Source organism: Nymphaea colorata, chromosome 10, assembly GCF_008831285.2.
Source record: "Nymphaea colorata isolate Beijing-Zhang1983 chromosome 10, ASM883128v2, whole genome shotgun sequence".
Classification (NCBI taxonomy): Eukaryota; Viridiplantae; Streptophyta; class Magnoliopsida; order Nymphaeales; family Nymphaeaceae; genus Nymphaea; species Nymphaea colorata.
Genome location: NC_045147.1, coordinates 9,947,896 through 9,970,406, shown reverse-complemented (window position 1 = coordinate 9,970,406; position 22,511 = coordinate 9,947,896). Strand labels below are relative to the sequence as shown.

Genomic DNA, 22,511 nt, shown 5'->3' with positions numbered 1-22,511 from the left:
TTGGTGAGTCTTCTTCTTGTATATGTTGATGATATGATTGTCACAGGTGACGATGAAGAAGAGAAAAAGAAGATGAATGAGAGGTTAGCTGCTGAATTTGATCTGAAAGATCTGGGTAAACTAAAGTACTTTCTGGGGATAGAGATTGCTCGATCAGAGACAAGACTTGTTATGAACCAAAGGAAGTACACTCTGGATCTTCTAAAGGAGACAGGTAAACTGGGATGCAGGCCTTTTCTAACCCCAATGGAGTCAGGTACAAAGATAAGTATCAAAACTGGTAACATCTTGGATGAGGAAGGAAAAGGAAGATATCAGAGGCTGGTTGGTAAGCTTATTTATCTTATTCTTACTCGCCCTGATATTACCTATGCTGTAAATGTGTTGAGTCAGTTTATGCATGCTCCTACTGATTGTCACTGGAAGAGTGCAGAGAGAGTGTTGGGGTACCTAAAGAATGATCTAGGGAAAAGATTACTGTACACTCAGCAGGACCAATTGAATATTGAAGGATACTCTGACGCCGATTGGGCAGGGTGCACAGATACTAGGAGGTCCACCACAGGGTACTGTATCTTTCTGGGAGGTAACCTGGTGGTGTGGAGGAGTAAAAGGCAGGAAGTATGTTCTAGATCCAGTGCTGAGGCTGAATACAGGGCAGTTGCTATGGGGGTTACAGAAATGTTATGGCTAAAGATTCTTCTAGCAGATATTGGGGTTGAAATGGAAGAGAAGATGAAGATGTATTGTGACAACAAGTCTGCTATTAACCTAGCTAATAATCCAGTCTTTCATGACAGAACCAAACATGTGGAGATAGATTGCCATTTCATACGGGAACGCATAGATTCAAAGGAATTGATCCTACTGTATATGAAGTCTGAAGATCAAGTTGCAGATGTTTTAACCAAAGCCTTATGTACATCTCAATTTAAGAAGAATGTTAGCAAGCTTGGCATGTTCGACATGTATGCCAAGCTTCAGGGGGAGTGTTAGAATATCTTGTAATAGGGAACCGGGTCCGGATATGGACCCGGTCCCATGGGCGCGGGTACCGAGGCTGGCTCGGTACCCTAGGCGGAGCTCTCTACCTCTCCCTTATATAATCTCCACTTATTATAATTGAGTTGATTAAGTGGAATAGATTTTCTCTCTCCTAGGGTTGCGGTTTTGCCCCTAGGTTAGAGCTTCTCCGTGGTTTTTCACCTCTTCTTGAGGTTTTCCACGTATATCGTGTGTTTCTTCTTTGTTTCTCTCTTCCATTGCATATTTCTACAGATATGTATGCCCAACTTGAGGGGAAGTGTTGAAGCATGTAAGGATGGGTCATGGGACCGGGTCTGGGTCCAGACCCGATCTAGCTTGTAGTCCTGGTTGGGCCTTAAAGACTTGTAACCCTAATTTCTGGTTAATGAAGTTTTAAGAGAGAGAGTGTCTGGTGGCTAGTGAGCACCGATCTCCTCACCCGTGGTTTTTTCTCCCTCTTGTTGAGGGTTTTCCACGTTGTTCTTCTCTCTTTTACCGTTTCTACAATATTTATTGAAAATGATAAGAGATTTGATAAATGTGAAAGATAGTAATTATTACTTTCTTTATGAACGGATGATGGATGATGTTTTTTTCCATGATGATAACAATGAAAATGACGTTTTGAATAATCAAAATGACATTATCTGTAAAACTGAGCTACTCAAAAATATTGTTACTTATATAAGAAGAATTCAACAACCTCTAAAGAACACCTGAGTTGAAAAATCAAAACAAATCCTTAGAAGGTCTCATTAACAACCAAACCACTGTTAGAACTTAAGGTTTAGCTTAGATTTATTGTACATATGCATACAAATACTTATATATACTTTCATATGTCGTATACCCTTGGTTGTTTGATATATGGTTGTATATATATTTTTGTATATATGTGTGCATAGGCTCCTTATGTGTTTTTCTTTTTCTTTTATGTATTTTTTTCTGTTTCTTTTATTTACTACCTTTTGTATTTATTAAAAGGGAAGGAGAACTAGCTGTTGTGGTCAGCTTCCAACAACTAGATTTCTAGCCATTGGAGCTGGCCCAACAGCCATCTCCTTTTCTCTCTTTCCCTTTCTTGTACCATAAATAAGGGACTGTAGTTCCTTGGTTTGTATGGGCTTTTAGGCCTGGTTTTGAGTATTGTTTGAGATTTAGTAATGAAATTTTTCACCTCTACTTTGAAGTTTCTCCTTGTGTGAGTTCTTGAAGTGACTGGTATCTTGAAGAGTGAGTCTCTTGAATCATTTCAATCATTAAATTCATTCCTGTTTACATGGTATCAGAGTTGTGGTTTTGCTCTTCGTTTGCGGATTTTCAAGGCTTGAAAAATCAGTCCTTGTTGCCTATTTGTAGCTGTGAATCACACTAACTGTTTGATGAAATTATTCGCTGTTGTTTTGCATAAAGAGAAGTGGTCTTTTTGCAGATTTTTGGTGGCTGTTTTCGTGAATATCTTGCTGATTTTTGTGGCTGTTTTGGTGCTGTCACAAGCTCTTATCTTGCTGATTTTTGTGGCTGATTTTGTTGGTCATTCTCTTATTAATGTTAAACAACTCAAGTACATTAGAAGGTACATATCATGGATGACAAAGCTATCTCCATTCCTCTCCCTAAGTTTGCTTCATCTAATTATGTTCAATGGGCAAGGAATATGAAACATTTCATTAGAAGTAAAGGTTTGTGGGGACTTATTAGTGGGTCTAAAAGTGAACCACAACTAGTCTTGACAAAAAAGTCCAGTGTCACAAATATCGCGATATTTTTGAAAATATCACGATATTAATGTCAACAATCAGAAAAAAGAAAAAATCGGGGAAAATATTTATCACATTTTTTTCACGATATTTTCATGATTTTTTCATTTTTCTATTTTTTAGCATTGAAATTATCCTGGATTTAAATATAAACTTAAAATAAATTGTTTTCACCATTTTTATTATCATTAAAACATTCCTTTTATCACTTTTATATAGTTGTACTCATGTTTTCCTATTAGTTTCTCATTTATTCCATTTATACTTTTTTTTTTAATTTTAATCTGAGTTTTCCCCGAGATTTTCTCGAATAAAACAACTTTGTCATTAAAAACCTTAGAAAAATCTCACCGTTAAAAACCTGGGAACGTGTAACACTACCAAAAACCATAGATGGAAAAGCTCATGAACTAGATGGAACAGAAAAAAGATAAAAGTTGTGAATGAAAATGAGAAAAAATGAGAAGAATGGAAGACAAGACATCACAAAATCATTTCATGGATTATTGTTTGTGTTGATACTAGTACTACGACTATCAGTTAAATAGCCAAACATAATTATTCTCATGAAGCTTGAAAATTCTTCAAGAAATCACATGACATAAAGGATGTAGCCTACATGTGCAACTTTTAAATGAAAACTATATTAAGCACATACATACACACACACACACACACATATACTGATATCCTTAGTGGCTTCATGAGCATGAAGTATACAAAGGATAGCAGTCCTATTGAAGCATGTTAACACACAAATGTTAGGTGCTTTAGTGATCTAAGACAACTGATGATGAGTAAACGGCAGCAACAACATCGTTGTTGGCATGTGATGTGTGGGAGGTTACATCCAAAATTCAGCCATGTGTGTATTGACTGGATTGGTACGGACTTAAGACTTCCTGACTTCTTTATTCAATAGTATCCTCCTCAATAACAAACTATGGTGATGGTCATGTACTCTCTGCCATTCTGCAAATTCAGGTAGGGAAAAAAGGAAGAATTTGCCTTGCAAAGAACATTATTGGATAGGAAATTTTGACCCTGACCTTTGGAATATATAAGAATATTAAACCATGACCATCCATACCATTGTCAATAAGAGTAATTTCTTGGGAAAGTAAATAAAAAACTTCTTAGAGCAAATAACACATACACACAGTAAATTAATATAAAAAACACCCAGATGGGGTGTTCGGCCCAAAATTTATTTGTAACTTCTTGAACATGTCATGAAGAAAAACACTAAATTAAACTCATATAATGCCATTGATTTATTTATGAATTCCAGATTACTTTTCTGTCAAAAACAGAGTACTGCACAGATTACTGAATCTTCACAGTCGTGGGCTGTTATGATCAGAAACCAAAAGATAGAATTGACAGGATTTTTGGAGGAAACACTTTATATTTATATTTTCAAACCCAAACCTTGAATTCAAACTTGACAAAAATTTTGAAAATGTTTTTTCTTACAGGTCTACACAGAAGTATAGAGACTTTCTGTGAAAAATTGCAGACACTGATATGACCATCATACAGTATTGATCTGGGTCTCTTAGTATCTGGGCCACTTACCTTATACCTGAGAATTTTTCGCCAATCAAAGACACGCGTGACATTACCGAAAATAAACTTCAGCTCTGGCAGGGAACTAATTAATGTTGCAAGGGGAAGTTAACAGACAACATGCACCACACAGTGAATACTGCAATATCAAATACACGTAAAGTTTGTGTGTTTAAGTACTAGGAAAAACAGCAGTAACTAACAAACTGTGAACAGTATAATAGAGTATCACTACCTCAAGGATAGAGAAGAATCAATCAACCAAACAGATTATGACCATATTAAGAAATAAAAGAGCATAAATAAAAGTTAATAAGGCTTACACTTTAAGGAAACTATTTGGTATCTCTACATTATACTGACTTTGGTGCATCAAGGCTTTTGGCTTCAATGGATTGATTCGGTACTTTCTCTTTTCTGTTTCACTGGGCCAGTATTCCATGCCTCTACGGTTTGTAACCCATAAGCAAGCACCGGCTTTACTGTCATCTTCAATAAGTTCAAATGCACCTAACAAAGAAAAGCAGGGCAATCTTAAGTTTCCATCATCATGGATTACAATAAAGAAAGGAAGAACATCTTCAAAAGAACAATAATACAAATAGTTTTCCTGTAGCTAAGAAGTTAGATCTACTTATGACAATAATAACAAAAATAAAGGATCAGAAAGACATATAATTGATTACAGCAGGATTAAGAAAACACAATTTTGTGGAAAAATAAATTTTCCCATGACTATATAACTAAATATATAAGCTTGCAAGTGAAGAAATATGTAAAGTTACCTACATTCCTGAGTATGGAAAATATTCATTGTCATGTATAATAATGAGTTTTGCAAACACTGGCAAAAGGCAAGCAAGGTCTAAAGAACAACTGATAGATCAACATGGACAATCAAGTGTCAATAATAATGAAATGCAACAACAAATGTGTCTGCATGTGTGCCTGTGTAGAGAGATTTCTGACAAAAACTACAGAGCAAGCCAATAGATGCATTGTCATGAACTCTACATTGCCAAGATGCATACCATCTATAATCATCTCCATTGGCAAAAAACCTCCTGCTAATTCAATCAGTTTCTTGTCTACCTTCTCAGATATGTCAGTACGAACAAACTGCAAGCACAAAGTTGGACCAAGATGACTTCAGTTAGAAAAATTTGAAAAATGGTCCAATTTCATGAGGGTAAAAGAACATTATCGCTATGCAGTAAATGTTAACTAAGCTTTTTAAAGCTAGAGGAAGAGAAGGTAAAAAAGTCCATGATTTGGGTATGACAAAATAAGTTACTTTATCATCCAATCAGTTTATACAGATACCTAGAGATACTTTACATTTTGCGAAGAATGAAAACAGAAGAAGCACTATCTCGTCATTATTAAAATTAATGAACCACAATTCTTCCCATAAAATGCCAAAATGCATTGCCATCCTTTATCATAAAAGCAAAATCACTTCACACAAGCAACAACACAAAACATTAAATACTGCACTGTTTGACCACAGCAATCTAGTTTACAAAAGAAACAATATGATTTTCATTTTTGAAAGAATGGAAAAACATCAATGCTACGATCATGAAAATTGCAGAACCTCGATTCATCCCATAAAATACACAGTCATCATTGTGCAAAAAGATCAAAATCACTTCCAATAGGTAAAAACAACAAACACACACTGATTGTTGTGGATTAAGTAACTAAAAGAGATGAGAACATTACTGGGTTACAGAGATAGAGAGATTTTGGACCTTGTGTCAATTGGTAGCTGAAGAAATTGAACAGCAACTAAAGTAATATAAGTCAAATTATATGTCTGCTTTCAGTTTAGAATGTTTCTTTGCTTATGTTCTACACAATAATATGTGTTCCAGCAGCATTCTTACCTCAGGACACAGAACATTAACACGTATTCCTTCGCTCTTATATGGGACAAGAGCTCTAGAAAACATAACCACACCTCCTGTTGGAAAAAGAATTATAGCATTATCAGGTTCATGATGTGTAATCTGGTATAAAATTAAAGGAGCTCTTCACCATGCCTAAATGCAATAACTCAGTGACAAACATAACATTTCAAATATAGTATTAGAGGAACCTTTTGTAGCTGAATATACTGGATCAGCCGGGAAAGGATAGATCCCTGATGCAGAGCCAATGTTCACAACAGCTCCAGGTTTCCCTCCTGTTTGCATAGCTTGAATCTGTATGAAATGGTCTCCATTAGAATAACAAAAAAGCAAAAGCTATTGGTGTGATCCACAGACATGCTATTCACTGCATCGACCTATATGACTCACACTGCTTCTTCTGACTGAATAATTCATATTGTTTGAACTTCAAGCTTATTTTGCCATATTAAATTTGTTGAAATAAGAATGTTTATGTTTCTAGGTGGTTCTTTGTAATATTAAAGAGTTATAAGATCTCTTTAATATTTTTTTTATTTTAAATTGATGTAACCTGTAAATCTTCTTTCTACCCTAATCTCTTTATAATAGAGATTAAGGTTAGTGAATTGGAAGGGTTCTTTTCTTCTCAACTCTCACGTCTTCAGCCCTCTCTCTCTCTCTCCACGTTTCAAGGCTGCAACATGGGATCAGAGCGGGACGTGACTGGCGACGCAACTTGAACTAGGTGGAGGAGTCTATTCATGCTAGGAAGTATGCGTGAATAGACTCCAGTCGTCTGGACTCTTATGGGTTGATGTGGTCTATGATCAAGGCAGCCAAGTGGAGGACTGCTCTTTATGATTTTTTTGTGGCAGTTTACGTTGACTACATTTATCTGATGTCGTTATCCATGATGTGTGAAAATTAATGTGTGGTACAGCTGCGTTAGATAAAGTTGTTGGTTGGTTAAGACTGGATTTGCTTGTTTCCTGCTGAGATCGTGAGGAGGAGCTGCCCTGCCCTGTTCTGAAACAGCCTGTGACAGGCGACAGTCCAGCTCCTTGCCTTGACAACAAGTGGACCTTAGGGTGGGCATTTGCCCCCCATCTTTTGGGCGTCTGTAGATAATCATCCTAGCAAGCTTCAGTCCAAAATTCAGCTCGATCCGAGCTCTGGATGAATTTTGGCGGATTTTAGAAGATTCAGCCCTGTTCTGCCTTGAAGCTGCCTGCGACCAGTTTTTTTCAGATTGCTGTTTTTTGTTGGCCGTGGGTTGCTGTCAACAGTTGGACAGCGGTTTGCTTGCTCTTGTGCATCTAACGTGGCTGTGTGGGAAGTTTGGTCTTGCTGATCAGTCTCTTTTTCAATATATATATATATATAATTTCTCTTGCCTGTGGTGGTTGATCCCTTGTGGATAGATTTGCAATGGCTGAAAATCTCAGGACTGATTTTTTTCATGAGGTTAAATGTGGAGGAAACCCATTCTCTTATGGTTCTACGGTAAAGTTAGATGGATCTAACTATGAGATTTGGTCTCGTGTGTTTATGATGTCAGTGATTGGACATGAGAAGGAGCATGTTATAGAAGAAAATAAGCCTGTCGAAAAGAGTGAAAAATCTGCTTCATGGAAGGGAGATAATAATATTGTCATGTCATGGATCATGAATAATGTGCAACCACAAAGCGCATCAACTATTGCATACTATACCTCGGCCAAACAAATGTAGGATTTCTTGAAACAAACTTACTCAAATGACAAGAATGTTAGCAAGATATTGCAGGTGGAGGAGGAATTACTTCATTTGCAACAGGATGATCAAAGTCTTGCTCAGTACTTCGCTTCCCTCAAGTCCATCTATGAACGACTTAAATCATTACGTCCCCCATGTCCAACATGTCATAAAACTCATGGTGAACAGTCTATGGTTGCGAAGTTTTTACAGGGTCTCTCCCCTGAATATGCTGTAGCAAAGACTCAGATATTGACTGGAGCAGAAATCCCTGACCTAGCCGACGCCTACAACAGACTCAGTCGTCTTGCTGTGACCCTTTCTCAGCCCTCTAGTGACTTACAGGCTTTGGCCTTGGTAGCCTCAGGAGGTCGTGGACGCGGTTCATTCAGGGGGAGAGGCATTGGTCGTGGGTCAGGAGGAGGTAGGGGAAGATTTCAGTGCACCTATTGTGGTAAAATAGGACATTTAGAAGAAAGATGTTGGGATAAACATGGTCGTCCTTCCGGTGCATCCCTAGGAAGAAATGTTGCATCTAAGCAGGGCAAGAATTCTTTACCATCTCTTATTGGGTCTGTTCAAGCAGCTTCATTAGTTGTAGATGGGTCTTTATCTCCTTCTCACCCTGAGACAGTGACAGTGAGTATCAACAAGTCTGAGTATGAGGACTTCCTAGCACTCAGATCTTCCCAGCCGTCGGCCTCTACAGTCATGTTAGACAGTGCTATGTCTGTTGATAGTGTCCCAAATGATACAGGTACTACTTGGATTATTGATTCCGAAGCATCGAGCCACTTTTGTAGTAAACCTTCTATGTTTATTGTGCTACACATGTTGTCTCAGGCACGTCATGTGAAACTTGCAGATGGTAGATGATCACCTATTCTGGGTTATGGTGATATCAAGATTTCTCAGTCTATGACTATTCCTAATGTGTTATATGCTCCTAAGTTCCCAACAAATTTGTTATCAGTTGGACAATTGATTAATGACTTACACTGTCGTGTTATATTTGACTATGGTTTATGTTCATTTCAGGACTTGCAAACTGGGAAGACGATTGGTGGAGGCTATGAGAAAGAGGGCATCTACTTCCTGTCAGATCCAGTGGGTATTGCAGCATCATCGATCACCTCACCGTCCTCCTCTTTCCAGTGGCATCTCAGACTTGGTCATCCATCTGTCTCCAAGCTCCGTCACCTTCTTCCTCAGCTTTCAATACCAGAGTCGTTCCAGTGTGAAGCCTGTCAACTTGGCAAACACACCCGTAGCCATTATTCATCGAGTCTTTGTCCGTTCAGTTGTGGACTATTTGATCTTCTTCATGTTGATGTATAGGGTCCTAGCAGAGTTGCTAGTAGGTCAAGATTTCGGCATTTTCTTGTCATTGTTGATGATTATTCTCGAGTCACTTGGGTCTTCCTTTTGAAGGAAAGGTCTGAAGTAGTATGTATTCTCAAAAATCTTATTATTGAAATAAAGACCCAGTTTGGTATTCTTGTTAAAAACATTCGCACTGATAACGCCCTTGAGTTCAAAGCATCAACCTTAATGAAGTTTTACTCCGATAATGGCATTTCTCCTTAGTTTACTTGTCCCTATACCTCCCAACAAAATGGAGTAGTTGAACGTAAACATCGCCAACTCCTAAATGTGGCTCGTTCCCTAATGCTTCATATCAAGTTACCTGCATCTTTTTGGGGAGATGCCATCCTCACGGCCTGTTACTTAACCAACCGTTTACCCTCATCCTCCATTGACAACAAGGTTCCCATTAAACTTGTGCATCCACAACGACCTTTATTTTCAGTGGCTCCCAAAGTATTTGGTTGCACATGCTTCGTTCACATACTTGGACCCACACGTGATAAATTGGGAGCCCAAGCCATTAAGTGTATCTTTATAGGCTACTCCAGAAACCATAAGGGCTACAAATGCTTTGATCCCTTAACTCAAAAGGAGTATATCAGTGCGGATGTCACATTCTTTGAGTCTCAGCCTTATTATAGCTCCTCTTCCATCATTCCTGAGATGCCACCATCACCAGACCCACTACCTATTCCTCCTATTCCTTTGGAGTCGTTTCCTTCTGAATCTCCTTCTACTGTAGTGTCCAAGTTTCGTGATCCTCCGCTGGTCTACACACGTCGACAGGACCCTTCTCATAATCCTTCGCCAACGGTTTCTCAGGAGGTAAGTACATCTGAAGTGCATAGCCCTAGTCATTCTGATCCCTGTCAAGACTTGCCTATTGCTCTTCGCAAAGGCAGGCGACAATGTACTTTACATCCTATATCTCATTTTGTGTCTACTGATGGTGTTGGTAAAAATATGCAACAGTTCATTCAAGCTCTGGCTGCTCATACAGTTCCTGCGTGTCACCAGCAGGCTTTATTAGACACCCAATGGAGACGGGCTATGCAAGATGAGATGGATGCCTTAGTGCAGAGAGGCACTTGGGAACTTGTTGATCCTCTTGTTGTGATATTGTTGGCTCAAAGTGGGTATTCACAGTGAAATATAATTCTGATGGTTCAATGGAACGATACAAAGCTCGGTTGGTTGCTAAGGGCTACACGCAGACCTACGGTGTGAATTTCTTTGAGACCTTCTCTCCAGTTGCTCGGTTGGGAACCATTCGTCTTATCATTTCTGTGGCTGTCCACCATGACTGGCACATGTATCAAATGGATGTCAAAAACGCCTTTTTGTACGGTGATCTCGATGAGACTGTCTATATAAAACAACCACCAGGATTTGAACGACAGGGAGAGTGTGGCAAAGTGTGCAAGCTGAAGAAAGCTATTTATGGACTCAAGCAGAGTCCTCGTGCGTGGTTTCACTAGTTTTCCGAGGTAGTCTCAAAGTGTGGCTTTGTGAGATCTCCTCTTGATCATTCTTTGTTTATCAAAAAGACTTCCAGAGGTATAACCGTTCTCGTGGTTTATGTTGATGATATTATCCTAACAGGTGACTCTAATCAAGAAATTTTTGATGCAAAACTGTTTCTTCAAAAACACTTTGTGACGAAAGATCTTGGTCCACTTCGATACTTCTTGGGAATAGAAGTTGCTCGCAATAGGGAGGGTGTTGTTATCTCTCAACGGAAGTATGTTCTTGATTTATTGCAGGACACAGGGATGCTAGGAGCTAAACCGGCTAATTTGCCTATGAATCCACGTATACACCTTCATGATGACCAAACAGAATTAGTGGATTCTAGATCTTATAGATCCCTTATTGTAAAACTACTTTATGTTACTGTGACAAGACCAGACATTAGTTTTGCAGTGGGGAAGCTAAGTCAATTTATGGAAAAACCAAGGAAAGTTCATTTGGATGCTGCTTTGATGGTGGTTAAATATCTGAAATCATCTCTTGGCAAAGGCCTTTTGTTTACAAAAGGCAAGACTCTGGAAGTGAAAGCCTATAGTGATGCTGACTATGCTGGCTCAGTCGAGGACAGAAAATCTACCACAGGATTTTGTGTATTTGTGGGAGGTAACCTCATATCATGGAGAAGTAAAAAACAAGGCGTGGTGTCAAGATTTAGTGCAGAATCTGAATATAGAGCTATGGCTCAAACTGCAACAGAAATGACTTGGGTTAGATCCATGCTATCTAGCCTAAGTGTGTCGATTCCACTTCCCATGAACATGTATTGTGACAACCGTGCAGCCACATACATTGCTAATAATTCAGTTTTCCATGAGAGAACTAAACATATTGAGGTTGACTGTCATTACATTCGGGATCTCGTTCAAGGAGGAACCATTGCCACTATTCATGTCCCTTCAGAAGACCAAGCTGCAGATGTCTTCACCAAAGCTCTCCTTATTGGTGATTTCTCTAAATGTTGTGACAAGCTGAGCATGTTTAATATGTATGCTCCAGCTTGAGGGGGAGTGTTGAAATAAGAATGTTTATGTTTCTAGGTGGTTCTTTGTAATATTAAAGAGTTATAAGATCTCTTTAATATTTTCTTTATTTTAAATTGATGTAATCTGTAAATCTTCTTTTTACCCTAATCTCTTTATAGGGTTAGTGAATTGGAAGGGTTCTTTTCTTCTCAACTCTCACGTCTTCAACCCCCCCTCTCTCTCTCCACGTTTCAAGGCTGCAACAAAATTTACACTGGATCTATCAATCCAACTAGGACTGTACAGCAGATTTGTTTCACCAAGACATTGAATAGACAGATTTCAGATGATTTCCTGCAGAGTTTTGTATATGTGGAATGGAGTACAGTCTCCCTGGCCTTATCAGAGGCAGCATTCAGGTAACTTAACTATTTTTCATTGCCAAAAACAGGTAATGTTATTGTTCTCTCTCTCTCTCTCTATATATATATATATATATACACAAACATGCATACACAAATATAAAAAGATAAATATGCAGTTGCACGTGCATATAGACTAATGTTACAGTTCACCAGGTCTACTTACTTCCACTCATAAGAAACTATGGCTTAGGTGCATCTTTCAGATTGACTGAAGATATAACATACCTAATAGAGATCATGTTCATTTACCAATAAAAAACAAATTTTTTACCATAAAATTTGATATGCTATAAGCCCTTCATTGATTAAACTTGTTACATTCATTTATGCAGATTATAGTTACATAATATCCACACCTCCGCATTCCCGTAGATATATGTGCAATTTGTTACCAACAAAAGGCCCAAAAAAGGCGTGAAGCACCATGGAAGGTGGGAGTGGCACTTGTGTTTCTGTAAGGTGGGACACAAGTGACACCTTCTAATCCTAAGGGCAATTCCCAACGTCTGATAAGCTGTGCAGATCAGTGAGATAGTCACCTATCATTGCCAGGAATATCTTGGGAAATTTTTTCTTAGAAGTTTCTTTTTAACATTTTCTGGGGAAAATCAATGGAACACAAAAAATTAAAGAATATATAGAGCAGTTGCAAATTTTATGAAATTACAAATCTTCTACTAAGATCCACTGGTTCTGGTTTTGAGAGAATGTCCCAAGATTTCCAGCTAAGAGGGGATGGTGGTTCAACACAATCTCGGCAATGTTGGCCGGAAAAAGTGGATGAAGATTGATAATCCAAGCTGATCTTGATCAGAAGTTTGGTGGATCAAATCAGCTAGTTGCAAGCAGCTCCATTGGTGAATCTTGGAGAGCAGTTTAACCACTACCAGCACAGCTAGCAGGCCAATTCTTGGATGAAACAATCTCGGTGACCAACCCCAAAGAACCTAGCCAATGCATGTGAATGAATGGCTGTGTGTGTGAAGGATGTGAGAATCATTTTGAGGGAGTGCTATGTATCAAACACTTATGTACCAATTAAATGTGGTTCTTTCTATTTTACAAGAATGCAGGGCGATTTCAGGGGTTATTGTATTCTATGAGGGACTTTTGCAGAATGTCCAGCTGGGTTTTGAAGATTAACATCCTTCTCCTTCTCATTGATTGTTCTAGTTCATCAGTGAGAATCCGGAGGTAAGAGTCTATCACTAGGCTTGGTTGGTGATTTTCTAGACTAGTTGCTTAGGTGGCTTTTCATTGGAAATGCCTAGTTCATCGTCCAGCATGCCTAGATTTACCTACACACTCAACGGGCTAATCCCTTTTTTTTTCTCAACCCTCAATTTTCTCTCCTTTGTCTTTCTCCTTCTTCCTTTTCTTTTTTTTTTACTTCTTGACCTGTCTGACGGCATCCTTTTTACTTCTTTTTCTGCATTCTGAAGTAATCTTCTGCATTGTCTTCTTCTTATTTTTAGACTGCACAAGGCCAACATTTTCCTTCTTTTTTCTGCAAATTTGAAGCATTCTTCTTCTTCTTAGGCAATTTTGAAGCAAATTTTAGGCAATTTTTTTTTCCCTTTTTCTTTCTGCTGTTGTGGATGTGATTTGTGTCAGAAGTACATATATGTGCATTTTCTCTGTATTTGTGTACTTATGATTATAGTTCCAATCACAGTTCATATGCTGCTATAATTTGGATATTTGTATGTTTTAGATTTTTAAATAATCTGTGTGTGTGTGTGTGCAAGACATGATTATATTTATGTCTCTTTTAATATTAAAAAAAAAAGTTATTGATTTTAGGCTTTGGTTTGGACTTTTACATTTTAGAAACTGGGCTGGTTCTTAGCAAAGCGGAAGATATAGCATGCTCTAAAACATTACAAAAGATGATGCTAAATTGTAAAACTTGCTCTTTTTATGCTACATAATCTTAAGGCTTTAACTTTCCAACTATGCCACATGGGTACGGGTGCGAGTGTGGGTACGGGTGCAGGCGCGGACCAAATTCAAAATCACGGGTATGCGGGTGCAGCTATATATATATATAATATGAAAAAAAAAATACATTCATGAAGATTTTGAACAAACTAAAAATGTATCATTCACCATTTCAATCATGATTGATCAATTCAATTCAAGTCAAGTTTGATATCAAAATTGGATACATTGTTCTAAAATAAATAAATATGAAGTTCTATTTCATCCAACAAATGTGTTATCATTGATTTAGTTCATCAATATCATCAAAATTGGAAGACCCTTTGCGTCTGGTGAAGGAAGCTTTAGTGCAGCGGCGAACGGAAGGAAAGGAAGCAGACGAGGGGGGAAAATGGGCGGAAAGAGGAGGAGGTGGAAAAGGCAAAGGGAAAAGAGAAAATTTCGACAGACAGAAATGTACCCAGTCAGCACTGACCGTGTCCAGCGAATGGACAGACCCTGGCCCACTGAGGTCAAAGGGTCGGACACAGCGGACTAACCTGTCGCACCCAAACCCATCTCGGGTGGAGTTGACACTGATAAGATTGTCCGCCAGCCGCACCCACATTTCATAGCTTTCCAACTTTATTAATTTGCTCTTCAAACACATAATCGTGTTAATTATTATATAATGAAAAACCTACCTAGGTGTCATTTTCCAGTTTAATCGTTGTTATAAATTGATAACAATATGTTTTTCACTTAGGGAGGGAGTGAGAATTCGAATGTTTTGCTAGTCTTTTTGTTGACCAATGTTCTGTTGTCAACCTAGACGACTAGTCAGGGGCATGGTTTATAGACTAGTCAACCAACTAGGTTGCCTCCTCATTCCTACAGGTCATTCACCAGCTAATAGGTTTTCAACTCATCTTTCCATGTATTAGTTGCTTTCTTCTTTCGCTAGGATAGCTCTTTTTCTCCTTTTTCCTTCATGGTCTCTTGAAAGCTTCCTCTGTCTCATTCGGGAACTGTGAACAACAGAAATTACATCTCTCGACACGGAAATACATCCATGTATGCATGCATTTGCACACACACAACTACATAGTTTATTAAGATTGGATGAGTGGCAATGGCAATTTGATATTATTAATATTGCTTCCATAACTTTCAAAGCGAACATAATTGGGAAGTGTGACGTCCATGGCATGCATGTGAAAATTATCGAAGGATATGACCATCTCAATGTCTTTATTTGTGGAAAAGTTTAAAATCATTTGGAAATTTGTACCTACTATTTTATGGATGGCATAGAGTCATGATATAATGTACTACGTTAACTCATTTTTTAAAGCTTTTAATACAGATAATAAAAATCCTTAAACTTCAGAAGTTTTTAAAATTCCTCAACAAGAGATATTTTTAAATTACTTCAACATTAAAATTTTTGATTACTGGTAGGTTTACAGTCTATAAATTTAGCATGTCAGTTATTTCATCTTTCAAAGTTTTTAGCATATAGATATGAGAAATTTTAGATCTATTCAATATTGCAAAATCTAGAAGTTCCTAAAATTATTCAATGTTATAGGTTTTTAAAGTTACTTAAAATGAAAAAAAAAGTTCTTAAAATTATTCATGAAAGAAATCAAGAATGTGAGAGAAAGTATACAAATTTAATGTGTTTAAAAAAGATAGTGTGCTCTTTTCTCTTTTTATATATATAACATCTAACACTAGACTCACATGCAAGACTTAGTGGGAATCATCTAGGCCTTCGATTTTGATGAAATCAAATGGCAAAGATTAAGTTCAAATATGGAAGCCAAGTTGTTTTTTCAAAAGCCTGAAATATCGCTCAAAGGAGATAATGAGTTTTGTCTAAGGAAACTCAATTTCTTCCTTCTTTGAAGGGTATTTTGCACTCTTGAAAAACATACTAGCTTTTATATTTGCAACTTAACACCCACTTTCTGACCTCCATAGAATCAGTGTAGATGATTCTGATCAAAGTCTAGTGTCTGAGGGTCTGATAGCTATCTGTCATATATTCAGTTAACAGTAACTGTTATTATACTTTAATGCATACGTACGTTTTAAATTTATACACAAAAGCTTCTTTCATATACATGAATACAAATACAAACGCACCCTTGAAACAGCAACACCGAATCTTTCTTGCAAAATAGTTCACCCCGACCTACGCTAATGTGACATAACATACACACTACACATACAACATATCTGCCTGTATGAGTGTGTTCTGTGTGTGGGTGGTTAGAAGTACTTTAGCCCACCCACCCTTTGGTTTGCTAGAAAGCTTTAACTGGTGGGAAGGGAGGTTGTGGAAAAAGAGAGAGAGGGGGGGAGGGAGATTAATAATAAAAGCAGATTTTCAGTGGTTATGGACCATGTAAATCTATACCATGAGAAGAAAATTGGCAGAATGAACCACACCATGAAACATGTAGAGACCAAAGTCTCGTGTTTGAGTAACATGTGCATACCGCAAGTTGAGTGCAATCAATAACAGCCATCAGGTTCACATGTACAGTACGTCTCCAAGAACATGTACCATCTGTTTTATCCTTATAGAATAGCACTGGAGTACCGATGCCAGCAGAATTGATACAGATATCTAATCCCCCAAATACATCCAAATGCCTCCTAAAGGCAGCAACAAGATCACCTATTCATCAATTGAAGCAAAAAGTGTTTAAATACCATTTTCCACTAAATAATAACAGGGATATAGCTTGGTAAAAGGGAAAAAAAAAAAAACTAAAAGTAGTGTGCTGTTTGGATTAGCATGGGTCCAGGGTCATCCTTTGGTAACAAACCCCTTCTACTATCATTCCGCAAGTGAAACTCTATGAAGTCAAAACCTGGTCAATTCATGCATACCCATTATAGGAACAAGAGTAGGTACTGCATGCTTTTGGTTGTCATTTGGTAATAATCTGTTCTTTTATACTATTTCAGCTAAACCAAACTTTTGACATCAAGGACCGGGCCATGTAAATGCTGTATCAATAAACTATTCCAACATAAATGGTTGAAAGCTCATTTTGAGGTACAGAGATTGTCGCACACCAGTTGCTCATTTTTGTTCAAAGACATATAATACATGTTTCCGCAATGACTTGAAGACACAAAGGCCTTGAGGAGGCAGCAAATTATGCTCATTGAAAATCAAATGGTCAGGAGTGCAAAAGATGGGCAACTCAAATTTGACTAGAGTTCAACTTGTACAATCTCGGATTGAGCTTGACCCACACAATAATTTATTCAAGTTCATTTACCAAATGGGACAAGCAAGAGCAACTATCATGGAACTCAGCTAAATTAGGCTCAGTAACTAGGTCTAGGTGTATCATGCATGAAGTCTTTGATTTGTTTTATATGTATATGTATATGTATATATATATATATATATACTCAAATTTAATTCCCAGCTTTTAATATTCATGCTGAGCACAGGCTCTCCAAGCTTAGGCATGGCTCCACTCATGTGCAACCCCCTCATATGCTTAGTCAAACTGAAATAAAATCAGAGAAACAAAAAAGATGAAGTCAAATGCCCACCATCAAACTCTTGAAGAATGTAGTCCTGCAACTACTGCAGATTTTCTGTGAGGCATAACAAGAATTGTGAAGTAGAAAACTGAAACCCCTCCAATTTATAGGATTGATGTCACCTATAAGAGAAGAAGGGACAGGGACATTTGTAATGTGTACTCCAAAGAGATGGTATTCACAAATAATATGTTCCTGAGGGATAAAAAGCCAAACTGTCCCGTATCTTCCTTTTCAGCTCCCCAGCATTTTAGTAAGGGATTTCTCCAAATGCCATTACTGGAGGAACAAAAACTACCATCGACCTGAACAGCAAACAGCTACCAACTACAGTCTGATTCTAGCCACTTGGGAGGTGTTCCATCAATGAACCACATATCAGTTCAAATTCTAGCACCTGTCCTTGAGGTCTAGAGAAACATTCTTTTGTGTACAAAACACAAGGAAACAGAAAATAGGAAAACAATGAAAATGATACTTAACATCAATGCAAAAAGTAAGAACCTTATACAACATGATACTAACAGCACAACAGCAAAAGCAGAAGATAATCAAAATATAAATATTGATAACAAACACATAAGGAGAAAATGTCATAAAGGCTATAAGTCATGAAATAAGTGTTCGTGCAAACAGGAATAGTATGCCATGAGCTGAAGAAGGAAATGCTTACTATGATTTGAAACATCACACTTAATAAACATAGAACAAGGAGATTTCATGTTTGGGTAAAGCTCCTTAAAGTCTTTTTCAAACATGGAGGCAACTTTCTTTCCCTTTTCTTCACATAAATCTACAATTGTGACAAAAACTCCTTTTTTTCCAAGAGCAGAACTGAGTGCTTCACCTGTCATAAGGTATTAAACAGAGAGTTATATTAGTAATTATTTTTCTATGCACCAGCTTAAACAATAAAGTGTAACTAAGTAATAAAAATTTTGCATGTTTTAGTTTATTATGTACATAAGGAAGCAGAATGAGAAGGGTATCACAGGACATAACTGAAAACAAGAGGAATTTTTTTAGGAAAAATCTTGAGACATGGGGATCTAGAAATGTGCCTGTGTAGACGATCAACAAACATATCCTTGTGCCAAATTACATTATTCTTATTCATTAGGTTGTAACTCTTTAACTTATTCTTGTATGGGATCTGAGATTCTCTAAGTTGTTAGGCAAAAGTTTATAATATATTGCTAGTCAATAAATGATGTTAGCTTTGTCCATTAGGTGAAAGTTTTTATATATTGCTAGTCAATAAATGATGTATTAAATACTAATAAGTATAGCGCAATTTTAAGATCATCAGTGTACATATTTTTACCAGTTATCAAGACATGAATAAATATTTGCTTCCAAGTAAATCGATTACATTCATTCTCCTCTTTTTTTTTTGTATAACTTCTTATTTTATTTCCCTTCCCTTTCCCATTGAAATCCTTTTCTCAGATTGATGCACAGGTTGCTTCCCTTTTATTTCTTGGTTTGCTTCTAAGCTGTCTCATGTTTCCCATTTCCTGAAATTTAGAAAATTACAACCCCTTATTGCTCATTCCTACTTTGCATCCTATCTTGCTTTTTCTTCCTAATCTAGAACCTCAGGTCCAAAATCTCTTTAACGTGATTGTCTTGGATTCTCGTCTTACAACGGTACTCAATATAATCCAAGTAGCTCATTTACAATCTTTCCAACTGAACACATCCAACCTGACAATACAGCTCTCGCGGACCTGCATTTTCACTTTTACTTTTTAACTGTCTGACAGCGGCATATACAAGAACAATCTTATTAGTAGACTTCTATAACGGTTCTTTAATATACATATAAACACTTCTTTATTACTATAAATGTATATTCCTGGTTTCAGCATAAACCCTATGGGTAGGATCATCCTCAGATCTGCAATCTTTTTTTATCGTGCACAGCTGTGCATGTGCATCTATATAGTTGGTATGGATGCATACTGCAGGTATATAGAGTCCCCAAAAGCAAATTATGTACTTTGTTTTCACTAACATGCTCCACCTCAACCGAATACAATTTTCCCGAAAAATATCATACACATCTGTAGAAAAGAACGAAGTGGTTAATACTCTAATAAAATATTTTATAAAACGTGTTCCTCCCAGGCGTCCGGCTTAGATGTTTAGCAAGATATCACCAACTTTTATCGGCATAGTTCCAGCTACGCAGACTGCATGGCAGGATATTTGTTACTCTGTGAACTGTCTCATATATCAGTCAATTACCCCGTATTCTTCTCTGTGTAAACTCCCTTAATACAGATGCAAGCAATTGGAACTGACGGACTTGAAGCTGACAGAAGAGTGCCAACTGCCAAAATGTGGGCACCAATAATAAACGCTAAAAGTTCTGTTACTAAAAGATTTCTCAATCTAAATGTTTTTCTCAATCTAAATGTTGATAGGCGGCATGCGAGACTGACTTTTGGAAAGGAAAGCAGACGAATACGCGCGCATCTAAAAGCACGCTGGTCATCCCTGTTCACGCGCTTCCCGGTGCATTCTTCAGCAGCCAATAAAGTCAACCTCTTGTCGCACTCATCCAGAGAAGAAGGCGCACAGAGGCGCCTCCCTCAAGCATGGTGAAGCAAGTCAGAAAACCCACATAGAATGACTACTGTGACAATCAGGTATTTTCACGGCATATACCTCGAAATATTGCCTACAAACTATTCTCTCCGTGCTTATCACAATGCTTCCTTTCAACCAGCAAGAACTAAAAACGAGAAAATACCATTCGTGGAACTCCAACCCAAACTCCTAAAACCACATCGGTTTTTCTAATCCCAGCCACAGACAACCTAATCTCTATCCCCCGCGATTAACCAACCATGCGAACTGATTCATCGCGAAAGCGCAAGGTTCAAAACCATGAAAAAAAACATTAGACCGAGAATGATCGACCAAAAAATTTGCGGGGGGATGCTCAATCATTTCGATCATCAAAGCCTCCAGACAATCTGAAGGTTCACAGAAGATAACAAATTTAGTCAGGGCAATTACCGATGCCGGAGGCTCCGCCGGTGACGATCGCAGATAGGCCTGGTTGCAGCTTCATCTTCTTCGGTCGGTGGCGTTCCAAGCCTCCAACTCCACGTCTGACGACGACGACGACCAGTACCACCACCACGTGGGCTGATGCAGAGGCGTTATGTAAATGTCAACCGTTATCCTAGGTTCGATCATAACGGATACTGCTCGTGCGAGAAAGGCGGCGGTGGCGCTATACTCTCTACTGAAACACCCTGACGCTGATGAACTTCCCAATCTGAAGCCGGCTTCATTGCCTCCGGACATGGAAGGGTACATTTTGAGTTAAAGCAAACAATGACGGATTTTATGGGATTAAACGGCAGTTTCATACACGCGTCGAGAATAGCAATGGTCATTGTTTCCTGGATGTGCTTCATAATTATGAATTTTAGATCTAACTCGCTAAACCTTTGCATATAAAAATTGGAGCCATGCAGACCTTGTCTTCGATTCTGTTCAAATATACCAAGAAATATTTATACGTGATTATCTATATCCAAATAGCCAATCTCATTATATGTAAATTGATTAGATCAATGAATTCTCTACATCAACGCATGCTAGAAAGTTGTATGAGAAAAACCCATATGTCTTTACCAAGTTACTATCTTGTTCATGTAATTCGATGGAGGTGACTTTACATATCTTCTCAAGCAACCAAGAGACAAAAAAATGTATTTTAGAAATATCAAGAGTTAGGTATTTTTTATATATGTATAACGTATGTGTACATATATATATGTTACATATATACATAATACAACTACATATTATACATGTACATGCATATACATTAATACACATGTATACATGGTATATATATATATATATATATATATATGTGTGTGTGTGTGTGTGTGTGTGTGTGTGTGTGTGCGTGTTGCAGTAATATATAATATTTACTATGTATTATACAAACATATTATATTTATTATAATATGTATTATATATATTTATATATGTGTGTGTACATACATATTATATGACTTATAACATATATGTCATTTTATAATATATTACTATATGCTATAGTATGTAGTATATATATATGTTACATCTATGTGAATATATAACATATATACATATAATAGTATATATTATATATTTAACGTATACATATATGTTATACTATATATATATATATATATATATATATATATATATATATATGTGTGTGTGTGTGTGTGTGTGTGTGTGTGTGTGTGTGTGTGTGTGTGTGTGTGTGTGTTACATTTCAGCATATGTATATATGTAACATAGATAATGTTATTTACATATATAATGCATAGAGTTACATGTGTCTTATATTGTATACAAATATATATTATACATATATTGTAAGTATGTGGATACACATATACGTATTATATGTTGGTTAGCCAAATCTACAAAACAATTAAATAAAATAAATAAAACACTTACTAGTGTGAAAAAAAAGAGAACACCCTGCTATGGCAGAGCAGGGGTTTGTTGAATGCGTATACAGCAACAATAAATTCAACTATTAAGAGAGAGAGAGAGAGAGAGAGAGAGAGAGAGAGAGAGAGAGAGAGAGAGAGAGCATCAATAAATTCAATGATTGAGGGCAAGGTTAGTTAAAAATTTATGGATCATCAGGAATTTGTAATTTTGTGCTGCACTAAATTCAACTCTCCATAAATTTCCTAAGTTATATTGGGATAACTGATT

At 37.3% G+C, this 22,511-nt stretch overlaps 1 protein-coding gene across 1 annotated transcript in view; it reads right to left on the bottom strand.

The window, feature by feature from the left end:
* Positions 1-21,085, bottom strand: part of LOC116262425 (uncharacterized) — a 60,056-nt gene extending 38,971 nt beyond the window's left edge. Inside the window, exons 1-7 of the mRNA XM_031641780.1 lie at positions 20,793-21,085; positions 18,439-18,612; positions 16,697-16,878; positions 6,457-6,562; positions 6,245-6,321; positions 5,387-5,474; positions 4,679-4,865 (exon numbers count right to left, since the gene is read on the bottom strand). Of these exons, the coding sequence (XP_031497640.1) occupies positions 4,679-4,865; positions 5,387-5,474; positions 6,245-6,321; positions 6,457-6,562; positions 16,697-16,878; positions 18,439-18,612; positions 20,793-20,847 (869 nt within the window). The 5' untranslated portion in view covers positions 20,848-21,085. The remainder of the gene's footprint in view (positions 1-4,678; positions 4,866-5,386; positions 5,475-6,244; positions 6,322-6,456; positions 6,563-16,696; positions 16,879-18,438; positions 18,613-20,792) is intronic.
* Positions 21,086-22,511: the final 1,426 nt, after the last annotated feature.